The following is a 17,853-nucleotide window of genomic DNA, read 5'->3' as shown; positions in this document are numbered from 1 at the left end:
TACCCCAGGAGCAACAGTGTCCCTAATTTGCTGGGAAGTGGTGGTGCGGTCTTCTACGGCACTGCGTAGGATCCTACGGTCTTGGCGTGCATCCGTGCGTCGCTGCGGTCCGGTCCCAGGTTGACGGGCATGTGCACCTTCCGCCGACCACTGGCGACAACATCGATGTACTGTGGAGACCTCACGCCCCATGTGTTGAGCAATTCGGCGGTACGTCCACCCGGCCTCCTGCATGCCCACTATACGCCCTCGCTCAAAGTCCGTCAACTGCACATACGGTTCACGTCCACGCTGTCGCGGCATGCTACCAGTGTTAAAGACTGCGATGGAGCTCCGTATGCCACGGCAAACTGGCTGACACTGACGGCGACGGTGCACAAATGGTGCGCAGCTAGCGCCATTCGACGGCCAACACCGCGGTTCCTGGTGTGTCCGCTGTGCCGTGCGTGTGATCATTGCTTGTACAGCCCTCTCGCAGTGTCCGGAGCAAGTATGGTGGGTCTGACACACCGGTGTCAATGTGTTCTTTTTTCCATTTCCAGAAGTGTAGAATGAAGTCTTTGTACTATTGGTTGCGGGTGTTGATAAACTAAGGGAGATATATTTTTGGAGGGTGCTCTGAAACCAGCAACTATAGGACATCCAAGGTGAATGGGTTTGTGGATCTTAGGAAGAAGTAAAAAGGGGGGGGGGGAGAAGTTATGTGGATTAAGTGTAAGTCCTTATGAGGGGCCTGAGGTTTTTAGGAGGGACTGGGATCTTGATGGTAGATGTAAGCAGAGGTGTCAGACAGCCAGTGCGGACCTTCACTAACATACTCCTGTTGGTCAAGTAACAGTGGTAGATCCTTTGTCTGCTCGGAGGATAATGATGGAGTCATCAGCTTTTAGGGAATGTAGAGCCTGGAGTTCTGCAGAGGGCAGGTTAGGGTCATGTTGTAGGGAGCCGAGGAAAGGTTGTGAAGCAATGCTGGATGTGAGGAATTCTTGCAAGGATTGTAAGGGATGATTCTGAGGTAACAGTGGTGGATCAAGTTGAGATTGGGTTAGAACTGTTCAAGTCAGGGTTCAATGTCAGGTTTGCTGTTGGAAAGGTTTTGGGATTGGGTTGCAAAGTGATATTTCCAGTTGACATCACATGTAAAGGAAATTAGGTCTTTCACCAAAGCAGCACAATTAAATGCAGGTTTATGGCTGAAAGTGAGAACCTTGGATGACACAGAATTCAGAGGAGGGGGTGGGGGTGCTTTGGACGAGAGGTTGAGAACACTGCACCGTTGTGACGGGTTCTTATGATTATGAGTTATTACAGGTCTGGAAGGCAGTGGGATGTTGAGGAGGCTGGCCAAGTTCAGTTTGTAGGAGACGAGTGGTGGTTGATGGTGTGGCTGTTTGGGGAGCTGCAGAGAGCAGAAAGGGAAACACCGCTGTTGAGGTAGTTTAGGAGAAGGTGGGATAGCTTTTTGATGTGAAGTCTGGCATATTGTTTCAGTCTGAAGTTGGCTTGGTGGATGATACCATCCAAGGAAACATGAGGGGCAGATAACAGCAGGATTTTGTAGGAGAGAAGTCTGGTGGAGTCAAAACTGGCAGATGGGGTATACAGGTCACAGATTAGTTGGGTAAGTGCAAGAGATGGCTTTATTTAAAACTGTAAAAAAGCTGGTGTAGAATAAGAACATTTCCTCAGTCAACACCCACCTGGTTAATAGTAAATGACACCCTTCTTGCTCACCTTAATCAACTTTACACTTACCAAAATTACTTCACCTTTGTGGGGCAGACATACAAACAGAACAGGGGTATGGCCATGGGAACCAGGGTGGCTCCTTCCTATGCCAACCTTTTCATGGGTCGCTTGAAAGGGACTGTCCTGGGATCCATAAGCCTTCAGCCCGTGCTCTGGTTCAGATACAATGATGACATCTTTGCTGTATGGACTCATGGTGAGGCTGACCTGTTAAAACCCCTGGAATCTCTAAATACCTTCTTCCAATTAAATTTCACATGGTACTATTCTGAATCCCATGGCACTTTCCTTGATGTTGATCTCATCCTCACTGAAGGCCAGTTACACACTTCTATCTACATCAGACCTACTAGCAAACAACAGAACTTTTAACAGTTGCTATCCTTTCCATGTCAAATGTTCCCTCCCATACAGCTTGGCATTTGAGGCAAATCTATTTGTTCAGATGCAATCTCTTTACAGGAATACACCACCACTCTCATTTCAGCCTTCACTGGACATTACTGTCCTGACAGCCTAGTTCAAAAACAGATTTCCTGGGCCATCACATACAATCCTGGTATGGCTTATTCCTCCAAAAAACATCTTTGGAGCACACTACTTGTTACCCTGTATTATATTTGTCTTGAATGTATCAATCAGCTACTCTGACTTCCTAAAATCATGACCTGAAATGAGATCCATTCTGTCTGATATTTTGCCCACAACACCTAGAATCGCTTTTTGTCATCCTCCCAATCTCCACAATATCCTATATACCTTCTACACCCATCATCCTACCCTATGGCTCCTACCCCTGTGACACCACCATTGCAAGACTTGCTCTATGCACCCTCCTTCCACCACCTATTCTAGCCCTGTAACTGGCAAAACATGTACTATCAAAGGGAGGGTCACCTGTGAAATGACACAAGTCACATACCAGCTGTTATGTAAACACTGTTCAGCCTTTGAGATTGGTGTGACTACCATCCAGTTATCTGTCGGGATGAATGGGCATAGGCAGAGGGTGTATACAGGCATCACACAATATCCTGTAGCACAGCATGCTGTACAATATGACAGTCACGACCTTGGTGCCTGTTTCACTACATGCGTCACCGGGTTTCTTCCCCCAGACACCAGCTTCTCAGAACTCCGCAGGTGGAAACTAGCACTACAACATGTCCTTGGTTATTGCCTCCCACCTGGCCTTAATTTATGTTAATTCCTTCTGTTTCAGTACTTATTCACAGTAACTACTCCTTTCTTCACTCCATTTTAATTTCCTACATCTTTCATTTCCTGACTTTTTCAAACAACTTATGGGAATTGCCACATTGACTCTGTCCCTCTGTTTTTGACAAGGGAGAGAACAGGAGTCCAAGCAGAGTTTTAAAAAATAACTCTATCCCTGTTTACAAGGTTGCTCACTAATTTAATCTCTACAGCCTCCTTAATAACATTGTCCCAATAGCTGGACATGCATGCCTATATCTCAGTATTGTTATATATCATAGGGTGACCAATAGCCATACAATGTTCAGCAATAGCAGATCTACTTAGCTACTGGAATCATGTGTGCCATTTATTCTTAGTACATTGCCCTCCATGGTCCTTATAGTCTGACCAATATATGCCATGCCACAGCTACAAGGAATGCAGTATACACCCACCTTACACAAACCAAGATCATCCTTAACAGAACCCAAAAGCACTCTAACTTTAGATGCAGGTCAGAAAACACATTTCACATCATACTTCTGTAAAATACAACTGATCTTGTTGGAAGTGTTTCCTACATAGGGCAAAAAGCCAGTAGACTTAGGTGTCTGCCGTTCACCAAACCTACACAATATCCTCGTCCATCCCTACATAAATCTGGCTTCCAATCCCTTGTGTACAGGGTGGCATCCAGTCAAGGAATATTTTAGCGAAATGGTTTAAAAATTTATTTCAGAGGCCCATTCAAATCTTTACAAGAGTTCTCCCCGAGTAACTTACACTGTGCCTACATGATACAAGTTGCTTGTCTTTCAAAGCTCTGTCCAGTTCTGCCCAGTTAAAGCTGCTGACAAGAGATGCCTTGAGCCCTCTGCCGAAACTGCCAGCGAATTCACACAATTGGTTTTAGCCAATAGTGCGCATGGGATAGAGGTCACGTGAATGGATGCTGGAGTGTTCTGCAGTGCGGAACACAGTTGCCTCTCTCTCTTATAATCCAAACCTCGAGCAGAACAAATGTCTTCTTGGAAGGCAAAGCCTCTGGCTCTGCTTTTCACGGCCGGCCACCAACGTAAGTTACCATGAAACATGAACTGCTTCCCCTTCCACTGCCCATTACAATTAATTGTTCGACCTCCTAGACTGGCCTAAACCTGGTAACTTCTGACTCTAGGTGTGCCCCTTGCACACCGTACATTGAAATATATCCTCTTTATTGTACCTAATTTCCTGTTTTGTCATTTAACGGCAGCCCTGGATGCCCACTCTCAAATCCTAACCGTTCGACCTCCTGCATACTGTCATCACGAGCCATATTTAACAAGCTTCTCCCCCCTTCCCTGCCCGTATACATTGACATTGGTGACCAGAAGTGGGATCATATACATTAACGCCGGTCTACGGCTCATATCCCCATAATAGACCTAGATGCAAGATCTGTCCCATACATCCTCTCACCACCATATACTTCAGTCCAGTCACGAGTGTCACCTATCCCATCAAAGGCAAGGCTACCTGTGAAACCAGTCATGTGTTCAACAAGATAAGCTGCAACTACTGTGCTGCATTCTATGTGGGCATGACTGCTAACAAGCTGTCAGTCCACATGAATAGCCACCGACAAATTGTGACCAAGAAACACTCCCCACCACAACAGTCTCAATTTCTATGACTGCTTCACAGCCTGTGCCTTCTGGATCCTTCCCACCAACACCAGCTTTCCTGACTTGCACAAATGAGAACTATCCTACATTCCTGTAATCCTTGTGGCCTCGACCTTCGTTAGTCTTTATCCTTACCCAGCCCCTTCCCTGTTCCCATTCCAGCACTACACTGTCCTCTATTCTACAACACACCCACACTCTTTTTACTTCTCTCCTCCTCTGTTATCCCCCTCCCCCACCCCCACCCTTCATCAAACTTCCCGAGAGCACCTAACTGCCCAAACCCCTGTCCACCTAGTTCCACATGCTCCCACAAGCAGCACTTTACCATCCCCCACTCCTACCCTACTATCTGGAAATAACTCATAAAGTCAGATTCCATCCACACCAATAATGTTGGAAATATGTATAGAGTTCCTCTCATTCAGTGTGAATGGCCTATATATCAAAGAGAGTGGTATTAAATCAAAAGCAATTGTGCTGGGTTTTGTGCATGATTGGTTAACCAATCCTGAGTTTTAAATAAAATAGAAAGAAACTTCCACATGGGAAAAATATATTAAAAACAAAGATTCCAAGACTTACCAAGCGGGAAAGTGCCGGCAGATAGGCACAATGAACAAAACACACAAACACACACACACAATTACTAGCTTTCGCAACCGATGGTTGCTTCTTCAGGAAGGAGAGGGAAAGACGAAAGGATGTGGGTTTTAAGGGAGAGGGTAAGGAGTCATTCCAATCCCGGGAGTGGAAAGACTTAGGGGGAAAAAAGGACAGGTATACACTTGTACACACACACATATCCATCCGCACATACACAGACACAAGGAGACATTTGTAAAGGCAAAGAGTTTGGGCAAAGATGTCAGTCGAGATGGAAGTACAGAGGCAAACATAACATGTTGTTGAAAGACATGTATCTGTGTATGTGCGGATGGATATGTGTGTGTGTGTGTGTGTGTGTGTGTGTGTGTGTGTGTGTGTGTGTGTGTGTGTGTGTACACCTGTCCTTTTTTCCCCCTAAGGGAAGTCTTTCCGCTCCCGGGATTGGAATGACTCCTTACCCTCTCCCTTAAAACCCACATCCTTTCGTCTTTCCCTCTCCTTCCTGAAGAAGCAACCATCGGTTGCGAAAGCTAGTAATTGTGTGTGTGTGTGTTTGTGTGTTTTGTTCATTTTGCTTGTCTGCCGGCGCTTTCCCGCTTGGTAAGTCTTCGAATCTTTGTTTTTAATATATAAATCCTGAGTTTTATTTTGATGTCCTTAAAAATCATTGTTTGTTTCACAAACTATTTTCTCCACAGCAGGAATGTTTTCATATATAATCAAATACCTGATGTTGACCACATTCCTCATCATCTAACAAAATTCAGTCTTTCAAATCCTGCCAACTACAAAAAGGGTGCCTCATAGGAAGGAGAAAGTTTCCTAATAAACCATTGCAAATGTTCACGGCTTTCAAGTTTTCTTTTACTTTTGAAACCGTAAAAAGAAAAATGTTTTACAAAATTGTTTCTTCCAAGTGCTAGTCTGACTACAGTACCATACATATGGAAGAAGTAGCTGCCCTTCCAGCAAAGCAACACTTCTAAGTAAGTTGAAATGTACCCCAGGTACATGTTAACGATGGCACTGTTGACCATATGTCTACAAAGTGAAATAATAGAGCATAGCACCTTTAAAAACATTACTAGCCATTCTTGTAAGTATTCTGCATATTTTCTAGTTAATATTGGCATGCTTTACTACAGTTTCCTACTGGTACAATGGTCTAATGACTTATTTCTAGAGTTCTTCATTGTAATAAGTCAATCTTCTGTTATTCCCCAGTGTGAAAAATCTATGTGAATTTAGCAGAATTACTATGCCAAATATTGAGAACTGTCAAAGACATATAGATTAACATTTTCATTCATTGATGTACATTCACCCCTTCACCTTTCTTCTATTTCTCAGGCATGTTCATTTGTAAACAACCAGGGGTACAAACACCGCTCTCTCAGTATATCTGTAATGAAATATGTCAACAATCCATATGATTCTGTGAGATCCAGAAATGTGACACTTGTGAAAATGATATACATACAATCTAAATTTACCTCACAAAGGAGTTACTCCTGCCAACTGCTTTCCTGTAACTGAGCTCTTGAACAGAGATCCGTTGTCAATTACACCTGTGCACCATAAAATTTTGGACTAACTACTGGATGCCTGAAGGTGGCAGAAAGTTACTAACATCTGACAGTCCACCTGAAACTTTGGGAAAGTTTGACATTTTACAATTAACCCTTGTTAATGCCCAGGAATACTACTTCTTGTTCTTCAAGCATCAGGTTGGTCGAGAACAGCTTGTCATATTTTTCCGTGTTCAGATTTCCTCTTCTACATCTACATCAATACTCTGCTATCCACCTATGGTGGAGGGTACCCCGTACCACTACTACTCATTTCCTTTCATGTTTCACTCACAAATAGAATGAGGGAAAAATGACTATCTATCTGCCTCCATATGAGCTCTAAAGTCTCATATCTTATCTTCAAGATCCTTAAGGGCAATGTGTGTTGGAGGCAACAGAATCATTCTGCAGTCAGCTTCAATGTCAGGTCTCTAAATTTTCTCAACAGTGTTACTAAAAAAAAAGAAAAAGTCACCTTCTCTCCAGGGATTCCCATTTTAGTTCCTGAAACTTCTTGGTAATACTTGTGTGTTGTTCAGACCTATCAGTAAGAAATCTAGCAACGCACCTCAGAATTGCCTCGATGTTTTCCTTCACTCTGGCCTGGCATGGAGCCCAAACACATGAGCAGTACTCAAGAATAGATCAAACTGGTGTCCTATATGTGGTATCCTTTACAGATGAACCACATTTTCTCACAATTCTCCCAATAAACCAAAGTTGACCATTTGCCTTTCCTATCACACTCCTCACACATTTTTTTTTTCCATTTCATATTGCTTTACATTGTTATGTGCAAATATTTATGACATGACTGTGTCAAGCAGGACACTACTAATGCTGTATCTGAACATTATGGTTTTTTTTTTTTTTTTGCTAATCATCTGCATTAACTTACATTTTTCTACATTTAGTGCTAGCTGACATTCATCACATAAATTAGAAATTCTAAGTCATCTCGTATCTTAGGGACTGATGACCTTAGCAGTTAAGTCCCATAAGATTTCACACACATTTGAACATTTTGAACATCTCGTATCCTCCTACAGTCTCTCAATGACGACACCTTACCGTAAACCACAGCAGCATCAGCAAACAACCATAGATCGCTGCCTGCTCTGTCTGCCAAATCATTTATGTATATAGAGAATAATAGCAGTCCTATCACATTTCCTTGGTTCACTCCTGACAATACCTTGTCTCTCACGACTATTCTCCATTGAGGACAAAATACTGGGTTCTATAATTTAAGAAGTTTTTGAGCTCGCATATCTGTGAACCTGTTCCATATGCTCATACCTTCTTTAACAGCCTGCAATGGGGCAACGTATCAAATGCTTTCCAGAAATCTAAAAATATGTAATTTGCCTGTGACCCTTCATCCATAGTTCTCAGTATATTATATGAGAAAATGGCAAGTTGAATTTCGCGTGAGTGATGCTTTCTAAAACTGTGCTGATTTGTGGATGTAAGCTTCTCAGTCTCAAGACAATTTATTGTATTCAAACTGGGAATATGTTCAATGATTCTGCAGCAAACCAATGCTGGGGATATTGGTCTGTAATTTTGGATGTCCATCCTTTTACCTTTCTTATACACAGGAGTCACCCACGCTTTTCTCCAGTCGCTGGGGACTTTGAGCTGGGTGAGAGATGTGTGATAAATGCAATCTACGTAAGAAGCCAATGCCGCAGAGTATTCTTTGACAAACCAAACTGGGATTCCACCCAAATCTGGTGATTTATTTGTTTTCAGCTCCTTCAGTTGTTTGTCTACACTGGGGATACTTATTACTATGTCATCCTTACGGAAGTCTGTTCGATGGTCAAGTTCCAGTCTCTTTCTTCCTCTTGTGTTCTTGTCCTCTACTGTCCATTCACTGATTGTTTTAATGACTCTACCATGTCTCACAAGCTGCCCTGTGTGCCCCTTTTATGTTGGATAAGTTTACAAAGATGCAGTTTCCCTTCGTCCATTCTGTGGAGGGCCTTTTCATTTCATACATTGTCTATCCAGGCAATCTTTAAGATTCTTCACTAGACAATATCAAACACTATTATTGTGTGGTTTTCCGTTTCTCCACATGTCCCTGTTTCATTTCCATTCCACAGCACATCCATAAAAAACATATTTCCTGAGACGTTCATGTATGAAACTGGATCTGGATGCAAAAACGTTTCTTCTCTCGTTAGAAACAGTCTTTGCCTGATAGATTTGGCTTGCAATATCCTTCTTTTCTCCTCCATCTGATGTAACTTGACACCCTAGGTAGGTGAAGTAGTCAGCAGTGTCAGTCTACTCACCAGTAAGATTATTGTTTTAGCTTTATTAATTTTTATCTTATAGGAAGAGCTGAGGGTGGTTTCCACTAGGCCAGCATCACTTCTAATTGTCCCACCTCTTCACTTAACACTGTAATGTTATCAGCAAATATTAACATGTTTCTTTTCTTACCATGCACTTTCATTACTTCTCCAGCTCCTGGTTTCTCTCTGAATCTACCCATTGAGAGAAGCCCAATCTCACACACTCCTAATAGTAGCTTCTTCATGTCTTGTCACAGCCATCTCTCCTCTACGGTCTGCACTACTCTTCTGTCCTTATACTTCATGGCACTCTCTCGAGCCTTCTTTAATCTTTTCTCAAGAATTAATTGGAAGCAGAGTATTACTTCTCAAGTGTGCATACCGCTTCTACAGCCAAGTTGGCCATCTATGATCAGTGTATCCATCCTGCCTTCAATACTTCTAAAAATGATAGAGTTCAAGCTCTTGGAGGCATGTGTCACCAAACTGACAGTCTCAAGGTGATCACATCTATTTGCAGACATTTAGTTTGGTGCTGGCACTGCAACACATTTTTAAAGTCTGTTAGGAGCTTTCCAGTTTTGTATATAACTTACGAATAAGCTATGAACATATCTCACTTTTCTTCTACCAAATTCTGTTTTACACTAAGAGTATAAAGCAGAACACATACATTATTTCCTTCACCAGCTTTTGTGATAAATGCATTGGCGAATTTCAGCTCACATAAGTTTTTATTATCTGAGGCCACAACACTGTTTAAAATACAAAATATCAAAGTGGATTCTACATATTAGTAGATTTATCTGGTTACATCGGCATACATTTAGCTAAGAAAGCCCAGTGTTTTCAGCAATTTCAATTTTTGATGTTCCTCAGATTTCTGTACCTTCATAAAGTTATGTACAACCTGCTCTTAATCTGAAGAGTTCTATATAAGATTAATGGCATGCATTTTGTGAGAAAGTAGTATTTACAGCTGCATTAATATTCTGCTTCATGCATGCTCAAAAATCCTATACTTTCTTTTGTAGACATGCTCTGACAATTACTTACTTTTACAGCATGCCATACTTGGAAGCCTGTATGCTGGAATCTGTTCGCATGTTTATGGGCCGCACATTCAGTATACCTCACCGTGCACTAAAAGATACTGAACTTTTGGGATACAGTATACCAAAGGTATTGTGCTCATTATGTACTATTAATTGGAATTAAATCACCCATTTAGCAATTGCAGGTACTTGATAATGGAAATGTGTATTCTTGGCGATAAACGGACCTACTTTAGGATATTTGTTTTGACTGAATTGTGAATCATGTTTTTACTGTTTAGGATACTATGGTGATATGCAACTTCCATTGCACTCTCATGGACAAAGAAATATGGGGAGATCCGGAGGCTTTCCGCCCAGAAAGGTTCATTGATGCTGAAGGAAAAGTTGTGATACCTGAAGAATACACGCCATTTGGATTTGGTTAGTGCAATATAGTCATGTAACATCTACTCATTTGAAATTTTAAGCTCTCTAGGTAACATCTGCAAATTTACTGCATTTTCATGCAAATAACATACACTATATTGAGTAATAATTTTCAGGTAGTTGATTATGTCGACCTCTTTCACTCATATTCTGGTTTTGGGCTTTGCCATCTAAACAGATATACGACAACACATACCATCTTTTACTTTATTCAGTATGCTGGGAGAAACTGAGATCTTACAATATAGTGATTGATGGAAATATGATTCTGACAGAATTCCTGTGTGGTCATTGAAGAACCTGTCATATAACAGCAACTTCTTGAAATGATTTAATGACAAAGTGTAAGTTAGAAAAATGTCAGTGATGTTTAAATGGCTTTCCAAAATGCAAGTTTCCCAATTCTCTGGATATACACTCATTGGCATTTTAATAATCGCCCTAGACTTCTTTTTATACAGGGAGGCAGTTTGACATTTATCGTTCCAGTGGATCCTGACAATCTCCATTTCACTTTCAGTACATCCATAACTGTATTTCACTCGAACAATAAGAAACTCCATTCTGTCATCCATTTGTTTTCCTATATCTCTTATAAGTTCTGATCATATTATCTCCATGGCTCACTGATCAAACCTTGCTTTTTTAATATTTTCCACATTTGAAGTCCATATGCCATTACCATAAATCACAACAGGTAAAAAAATGCTTCCTTTTCCAAACACATTGGACGTTAAGTTTTAATACTCTCCCCAATTTACCAAAAACACTCCTGATCATTTTTTTCTCTTTTGTATACATCTTTTACTTTCTATTCTGGTGAAAGCTGTAGACTAATAATGCAGGCCCTGCATTCAGTTTTAGCCACTACTTCAATTATGAATAAAAATCATCCACAACAGTCACCAAAACTTCCAGTATAATGAGTCACCTCCCATTCTCTAAATGGACATGTCGAAAGAGAGCAGGTTCAGGGCACCCTCTTCCTCTTCAGGAGGGACTGTCCTTAAACTTGGAAGGATCAGCAAACTTCAATGCCACAAGGACACAGAATGCAATCAAAACCACTGTATGAAATTCATGTCATATATATCCAAAGAAAATGTGACCTTATGATATCTACATTGGCAGAAGATTGAAGAGTAGTCTTCCATTTGGATCTCCAGGAGCAGGTGACCATGAGAAAAGCATTGAAAAATGCTAATGGAAGGGTATTATTCCACATATCAGAGAAAATAATGTCTGGATGAAAGAGGCATAGTCCCTAGAAAATATAAAAAGGGAACTGAAAATGTTGAATCTATATGTAGAAAACTGAAATCAAAAGAAGATATCTAGGCAGACATATAGGTAATGTCAGCAGCATCAGAAAACAGTAGAACAGGAGCAGGATTTTTCATGAATTGGAAAAATGGGCAATGTGTGAAATAGTGTGAGCAGTTAAGGCATAAGATTATTCTCATTAGAATCTATATTTAGATGGGAACTACTACAGCTAAAGCATAAATGCTTACTTCACAAATAACGGTATATTCCAAAAAGGCAAGAGGTACCAGGTGGCTTACTACTTGAATTACAATAGGTAACTCAGTAGAGGAGAAATCAACACCACTAAAAAGTATAATAACATAAATTGGACAGATAAATATAAAGAAGGTAGCTGTGAAGAAACTGTAAGTACCAGAAAAATTGAACTGATCTATAAAAGAAGAACATACAAAAATAATAAGTAAAAGACAGGAATGCTGCAATAAGAGTTACTAAAAAATGAAATCAATAGGAAGTACAAGGAATCTAACACAGAATAGCAGCAGGAAAAACATATAAAATCTAAAAGGATGTCTACCGGCTGCCGTGCCAACTTCTGATTTGCGGTGTCATACAGATACGGTATGGAGCAGCATGTTGTCAATGCACTCTCCTGGCTGTTTTGCAGACTTTCCAAACCATGGAGGTAGGTAATCAAGTAGCTCCTCAACTGGCAAGTGTGAGTGTGAGTGTATCCTACACAAATCTTCTCACCATGGAAAAATCATTAGTAATACCAGGAATCGAACCCAGGTTGACCGTATGGTAGCCATCTACACAAACCACTCAGTAGCTGAGGTGGACAGATTCAGCATACAGATAACTTAAAATAACTTTTGATGAAATGAAATCAAAGCCATGAATATTCAGAGTGAAGAAGGAATTGCACAGAAAAGACCATGGAAAAGTGGAAAGAATACACTGTGGAGCTCTATGAAGGAGAGGAACTGTTTGCAAACAAAAGTGTTAATTTGAAGTACACAGAGATCCAGAATTAGAGTCAGAATTTGACAGAGATTAGGAAGACACAATCAAACAACATGAAAAGGTGTACATAACATTCGTTTGACACTTATAAAAGTCAATGAGGAATATGACAACTTAACCATTATTCAAGTGTGTTGAATATGAGACTAGCGACATACAACCAGATTTTCAGAAAAATATCATCTACACAATCCCAAAGACAGAAAGAGCATGTAAACATGAGAAATTGTATAAGCTTGGTAGTTACTGAAGTTGCTCACCCACTGTAATATATAAAATAACAAAAAAGAAAATTGAATGATGTTAGATGATGAACAGTCTGGCTTCAGAAAACATAAAAAAGACCAAAGAGGAAATCCACTCTTTACTCTTCATAATGGAAGCAAGATTTAAGAAAAATTAAATCATTTTTCAGATTTGATGACCTGAAAAAGATTTCAACATAGGGGTGCAAGATATTTGAAGTCTTCAGAAAAATAAGTATAAACAAAAAGGTGAGACAGGTAATCAATATATATTATAAAAGTAAGTGTACAATGTGCCTACTGCTAAAATGCAGAAATAAGACCCAGTGCGATCAAGGTAGTTATATGGCATGGTAGCCCTCTATCCCCAATCCATGAAGAAAGTTTCTGTTTTTACCTGAAGGGCGTGCTTTTGAAGATAAAAGGGCTGGGAAGTTTCATCCTCTATAAATGTCCAGAATATTCCAAGCTTTCGAGAGCATTACACAACATTCCAGAATGTTTTGGAATGTTCCACAATGATCTGTGATGTTCTGAAATGTTCAGGAATAGTCTGGAAGAATTGTAGAATGTTCAGGAACATCCGAAACATCCTAGATCATTGTAGAACATTCCAGAAAATTCACAAATGTTGTGGAATGTCCTGGAACATTGTGGACCATTCGAAGACCTTTTGGTATATTCTGGAATTGGCCACTGGTGGGGATACCCATTGTTGGGGGTACATAAAGCAAGATCTGTCATGGGTTTGGAAGTCAGTTTCTTATCAGTAATGAAGGGAGGAACTGAAAAAGCAGTTCAGTGAGTGAATATGACACGTGAGTAGCGAAAGTGATACAGTGGATATAAACTGAAAATAAAGTGTGAAACATGTGTAACGTGTACTTGGTGTATTTATTAATAAAAAGTTGAATATAATAGAGGGAAACATTCCACGTGGGAAAAATATATCTAAAAACAAGGATGATGTGACTTACCAAACAAAAGCACTGGCAGGTCGATAGACACACAAACAAACACAAACATACACACAAAATTCAAGCTTTCGCAACAAACCGTTACTTCATCAGGAAAGAGGGAAGGAGAGGGAAAGACGAAAGGATGTGGGTTTTAAGGGAGAGGGTAAGGAGTCATTCCAATCCCGGGAGTGGAAAGACTTAGGGGGAAAAAAAGGACAGGTATACACTCGCACACACACACATATCCATCCGCACATACACAGACACAAGGAGACCTTTGTAAAGGCAAAGAGTTTGGGCAGATATGTCAGTCGAGATGGAAGTACAGAGGCAAACATGTTGTTGAAAGACAGGTGAGGTATGAGCGGCGAAAAACTTGAAATTAGCGGAGGTTGAGGCCTGGCGGATAACGAGAAGAGAGGATATACTGAAGGGCAAGTTCCAATCTCCGGAGTTCTGACAGGTTAGTGTTAGTGGGAAGTATCCAGATGACCCGGACGGTGTAACACTGTGCCAAGATGTGCTGGCCGTGCACCAAGGCATGTTTAGCCACAGGGTGATCCTTATTGCCAACAAACACTGTCTGCCTGTGTCCATTCATGCGAATGGACAGTTTGTTGCTGGTCATTCCCACATAGAAAGCTTCACAGTGTAGGCAGGTCAGTTGGTAAATCACGTGGGTGCTTTCACATGTGGCTGTGCCTTTGATCGTGTACACCCCACGGGTTACAGGACAGGAGTAGGTGGTGGTGGGAGCGGTGCATGGGACACGTTTTACACCGGGGGCGGTTAAAGGGTAGGAGCCAGAGGGTAGGGAAGGTGGTTTGGGGATTTCATAGGGATGAACTAAGAGGTCAGGACAACCAAAATGGGATATCCATTGTGAAACAATACCAGAGGCTAATGTTCCCACTGAAATATTCTCTACTGGTATCGCTTCTGGGCAGCAGGTGAAGCAGCCAACTGCTGTTAATATATATCCCATTTTGGTTGTCCAATACACATCACAACAGAACTTGGCCGTAATTCAGATCTGAACTGTTCGCCAGCTGAACAAATTCTGTGGCACACCGTACATCACAAGACGATAAATTATCACCCAGCAAGGAATGATGTCCAGGCAGAGCTTTTGTTTGGTAAGTCACATCATCTTTCTTTTTAGATATATTAATAAAAAGTTGATTTGATTTATATTTTAGACAATGTTTAAATGTAAAAGAGGAGGAGGTCTTGCCAGATCCAAACAGTGAAAACAAAAAAGAGCAACGAAAAAATGTAACAGACGAAGAGTGCAGAGCATGTTTAAGTTCCCAACGAATGAGATAATACACAAACATGTTGTAATCAGAAAAATGGATAACATCTGCCAATTTTGCAACATGAAAAAATTCAGTAAGGAAACACCAAGATACTCTTGCATGAAGACGAATTCGATTATCACCACTGGAAGCACTTCCACAGGAATTTTTACATTACGCAACATGGGAAACTCCAGAATCAAAGCATTTTCTTCAAAAGATAAAAGCATACAATGCCTGCTTCCATATGAATTCTTTTGGTGCCACTTCAATCAACACTAACAGGAATGAAATTGATTATGTTTTTTTTTCTGTACAAGGACAACTCTATCACAACATGAAACCGTTATTACCATTACCCAACAAAGATCATAAATTTCTGAAATTATATTTCATCAAAAATGAAGAAACAGAAAGTGATCAACCATGCACAGATATCAGTGGATTGAGACGAGTAGTAGTCCAAGATGTCCAGAGGACCTTACACAAATACAATCAACTGATTTACATATTCAAAACAGCACTATACTGATGACTATAAAGTTATAATTCTAGCCTACAAGAGATAACCTGGAGAACATGAACATTGCAGATACACAAAGTCGCCATCTAATTGTGAACAATGAAAACACAAGGCATGACACAATTGTACAAGAAAGAAGGGAAGCACTACAATGCATTGCAGGCACACACTGTTCATATAATGCCTCCAGTATCCAGTAATATTTCTACAAGGAGGGCAGATATCTTGTGAACGGGGTTAACTTCTAAAGCATGCTAAAATTATCTTCTGAGATGAATGCACAATGGCACATAAAAAACCATTCTAAGCCATGGACAGAAAATTACAAGACTTGTAAGGAAATCCTGAAGTGGTGGAAGGAGGTCTACTCGTACCTCAGAAGGTTTTCAACAAACACTTGCAGTTATAGCCAAGTCAACACCAGCAGATAAGATCAATGCACACTTTAAAAAAAAAATCACATCTCTGCCATACATACAAATACCATGACTAACAAAAAATACACTCCTGGAAATTGAAATAAGAACACCGTGAATTCATTGTCCCAGGAAGGGGAAACTTTATTGACACATTCCTGGGGTCAGATACATCACATGATCACACTGACAGAACCACAGGCACATAGACACAGGCAACAGAGCATGCACAATGTCGGCATTAGTACAGTGCATATCCACCTTTCGCAGCAATGCAGGCTGCTATTCTCCCATGGAGACGATCGTAAAGATGCTGGATGTAGTCCTGTGAAACGGCTTGCCATGCCATTTCCACCTGGCGCCTCAGTTGGACCAGCGTTCGTGCTAGACGTGCAGACCGCGTGAGACGACGCTTCATCCAGTCCCAAACATGCTCAATGGGGGACAGATCCGGAGATCTTGCTGGCCAGGGTAGTTGACTTACACCTTCTAGAGCACGTTGGGTGGCACGGGATACATGCGGACGTGCATTGTCCTGTTGGAACAGCAAGTTCCCTTGCCGGTCTAGGAATGGTAGAACGATGGGTTCGATGACGGTTTGGATGTACCGTGCACTATTCAGTGTCCCCTCGACGATCACCAGAGGTGTTCGGCCAGTGTAGGAGATCGCTTCCCACACCATGATGCCGGGTGTTAGCCCTGTGTGCCTCGGTTGTATGCAGTCCTGATTGTGACGCTCACCTGGACGGCACCAAACACGCATACGACCATCATTGGCACCAAGGCAGAAGCGACTCTCATCGCTGAAGACGACACGTCTCCATTCGTCCCTCCATTCACGCCTGTCGCGACATCACTGGAGGCGGGGTGCACGATGTTGGGGCGTGAACGGAAGACGGCCTAACGGTGTGCGGGACCGTAGCCCAGCTTCATGGAGACGGTTGCGAATGGTCCTCGCTGATACCCCAGGAGCAACAGTGTCCCTAATTTGCCTCCCGCATGCCCACTATACGCCCTCGCTCAACGTCCGTCAACTGCACATACGGTTCACGTCCACGCTGTCGCGGCATGCTACCAGTGTTAAAGACTGCGATGGAGCTCCGTATGCCACGGCAAACTGGCTGACACTGACGGCGGCGGTGCACAAATGCTGCGCAGCTAGCGCCATTCGACGGCCAACACCGCGGTTCCTGGTGTGTCCGCTGTGCCGTGCGTGTGATCATTGCTTGTACAGCCCTCTCGCAGTGTCCGGAGCAAGTATGGTGGGTCTGACACACCGGTGTCAATGTGTTCTTTTTTCCATTTCCAGGAGTGTATATACCCCAGATAACTAAATGAAAAATGTTGTTTTCAAACAAGTATTGTAAATAGTAAGAATATGTTTTCAACAATTTTTTACCTTTTTTACTTTAAAGTGTATCCTTTTATGCCAACTACCACACAATCTCGTATCAACTCCCAGAGTGAAGTACACCAGCTAGTATACTGTGATACAAGAATCAGGAGGTAAATGCTGTGATTCAAAAGGGCA

General features: G+C 41.6%; 1 protein-coding gene across 1 annotated transcript in view; it reads left to right on the top strand.

The window, feature by feature from the left end:
- LOC126267424 (probable cytochrome P450 303a1) overlaps positions 1 to 17,853 on the top strand; it is a 152,100-nt gene that overhangs the window by 129,397 nt on the left and 4,850 nt on the right. The window contains exons 8-9 of the mRNA XM_049972676.1: positions 10,167 to 10,284; positions 10,439 to 10,580. Coding sequence (XP_049828633.1) covers positions 10,167 to 10,284; positions 10,439 to 10,580 — 260 coding nt within the window. The remainder of the gene's footprint in view (positions 1 to 10,166; positions 10,285 to 10,438; positions 10,581 to 17,853) is intronic.

This window comes from Schistocerca gregaria, chromosome 4 (assembly GCF_023897955.1).
Source record: "Schistocerca gregaria isolate iqSchGreg1 chromosome 4, iqSchGreg1.2, whole genome shotgun sequence".
Classification (NCBI taxonomy): domain Eukaryota; kingdom Metazoa; phylum Arthropoda; class Insecta; order Orthoptera; family Acrididae; genus Schistocerca; species Schistocerca gregaria.
Note: the sequence above shows the minus strand (reverse complement) of the source record. Positions and strands in the feature narration are given on the sequence as shown.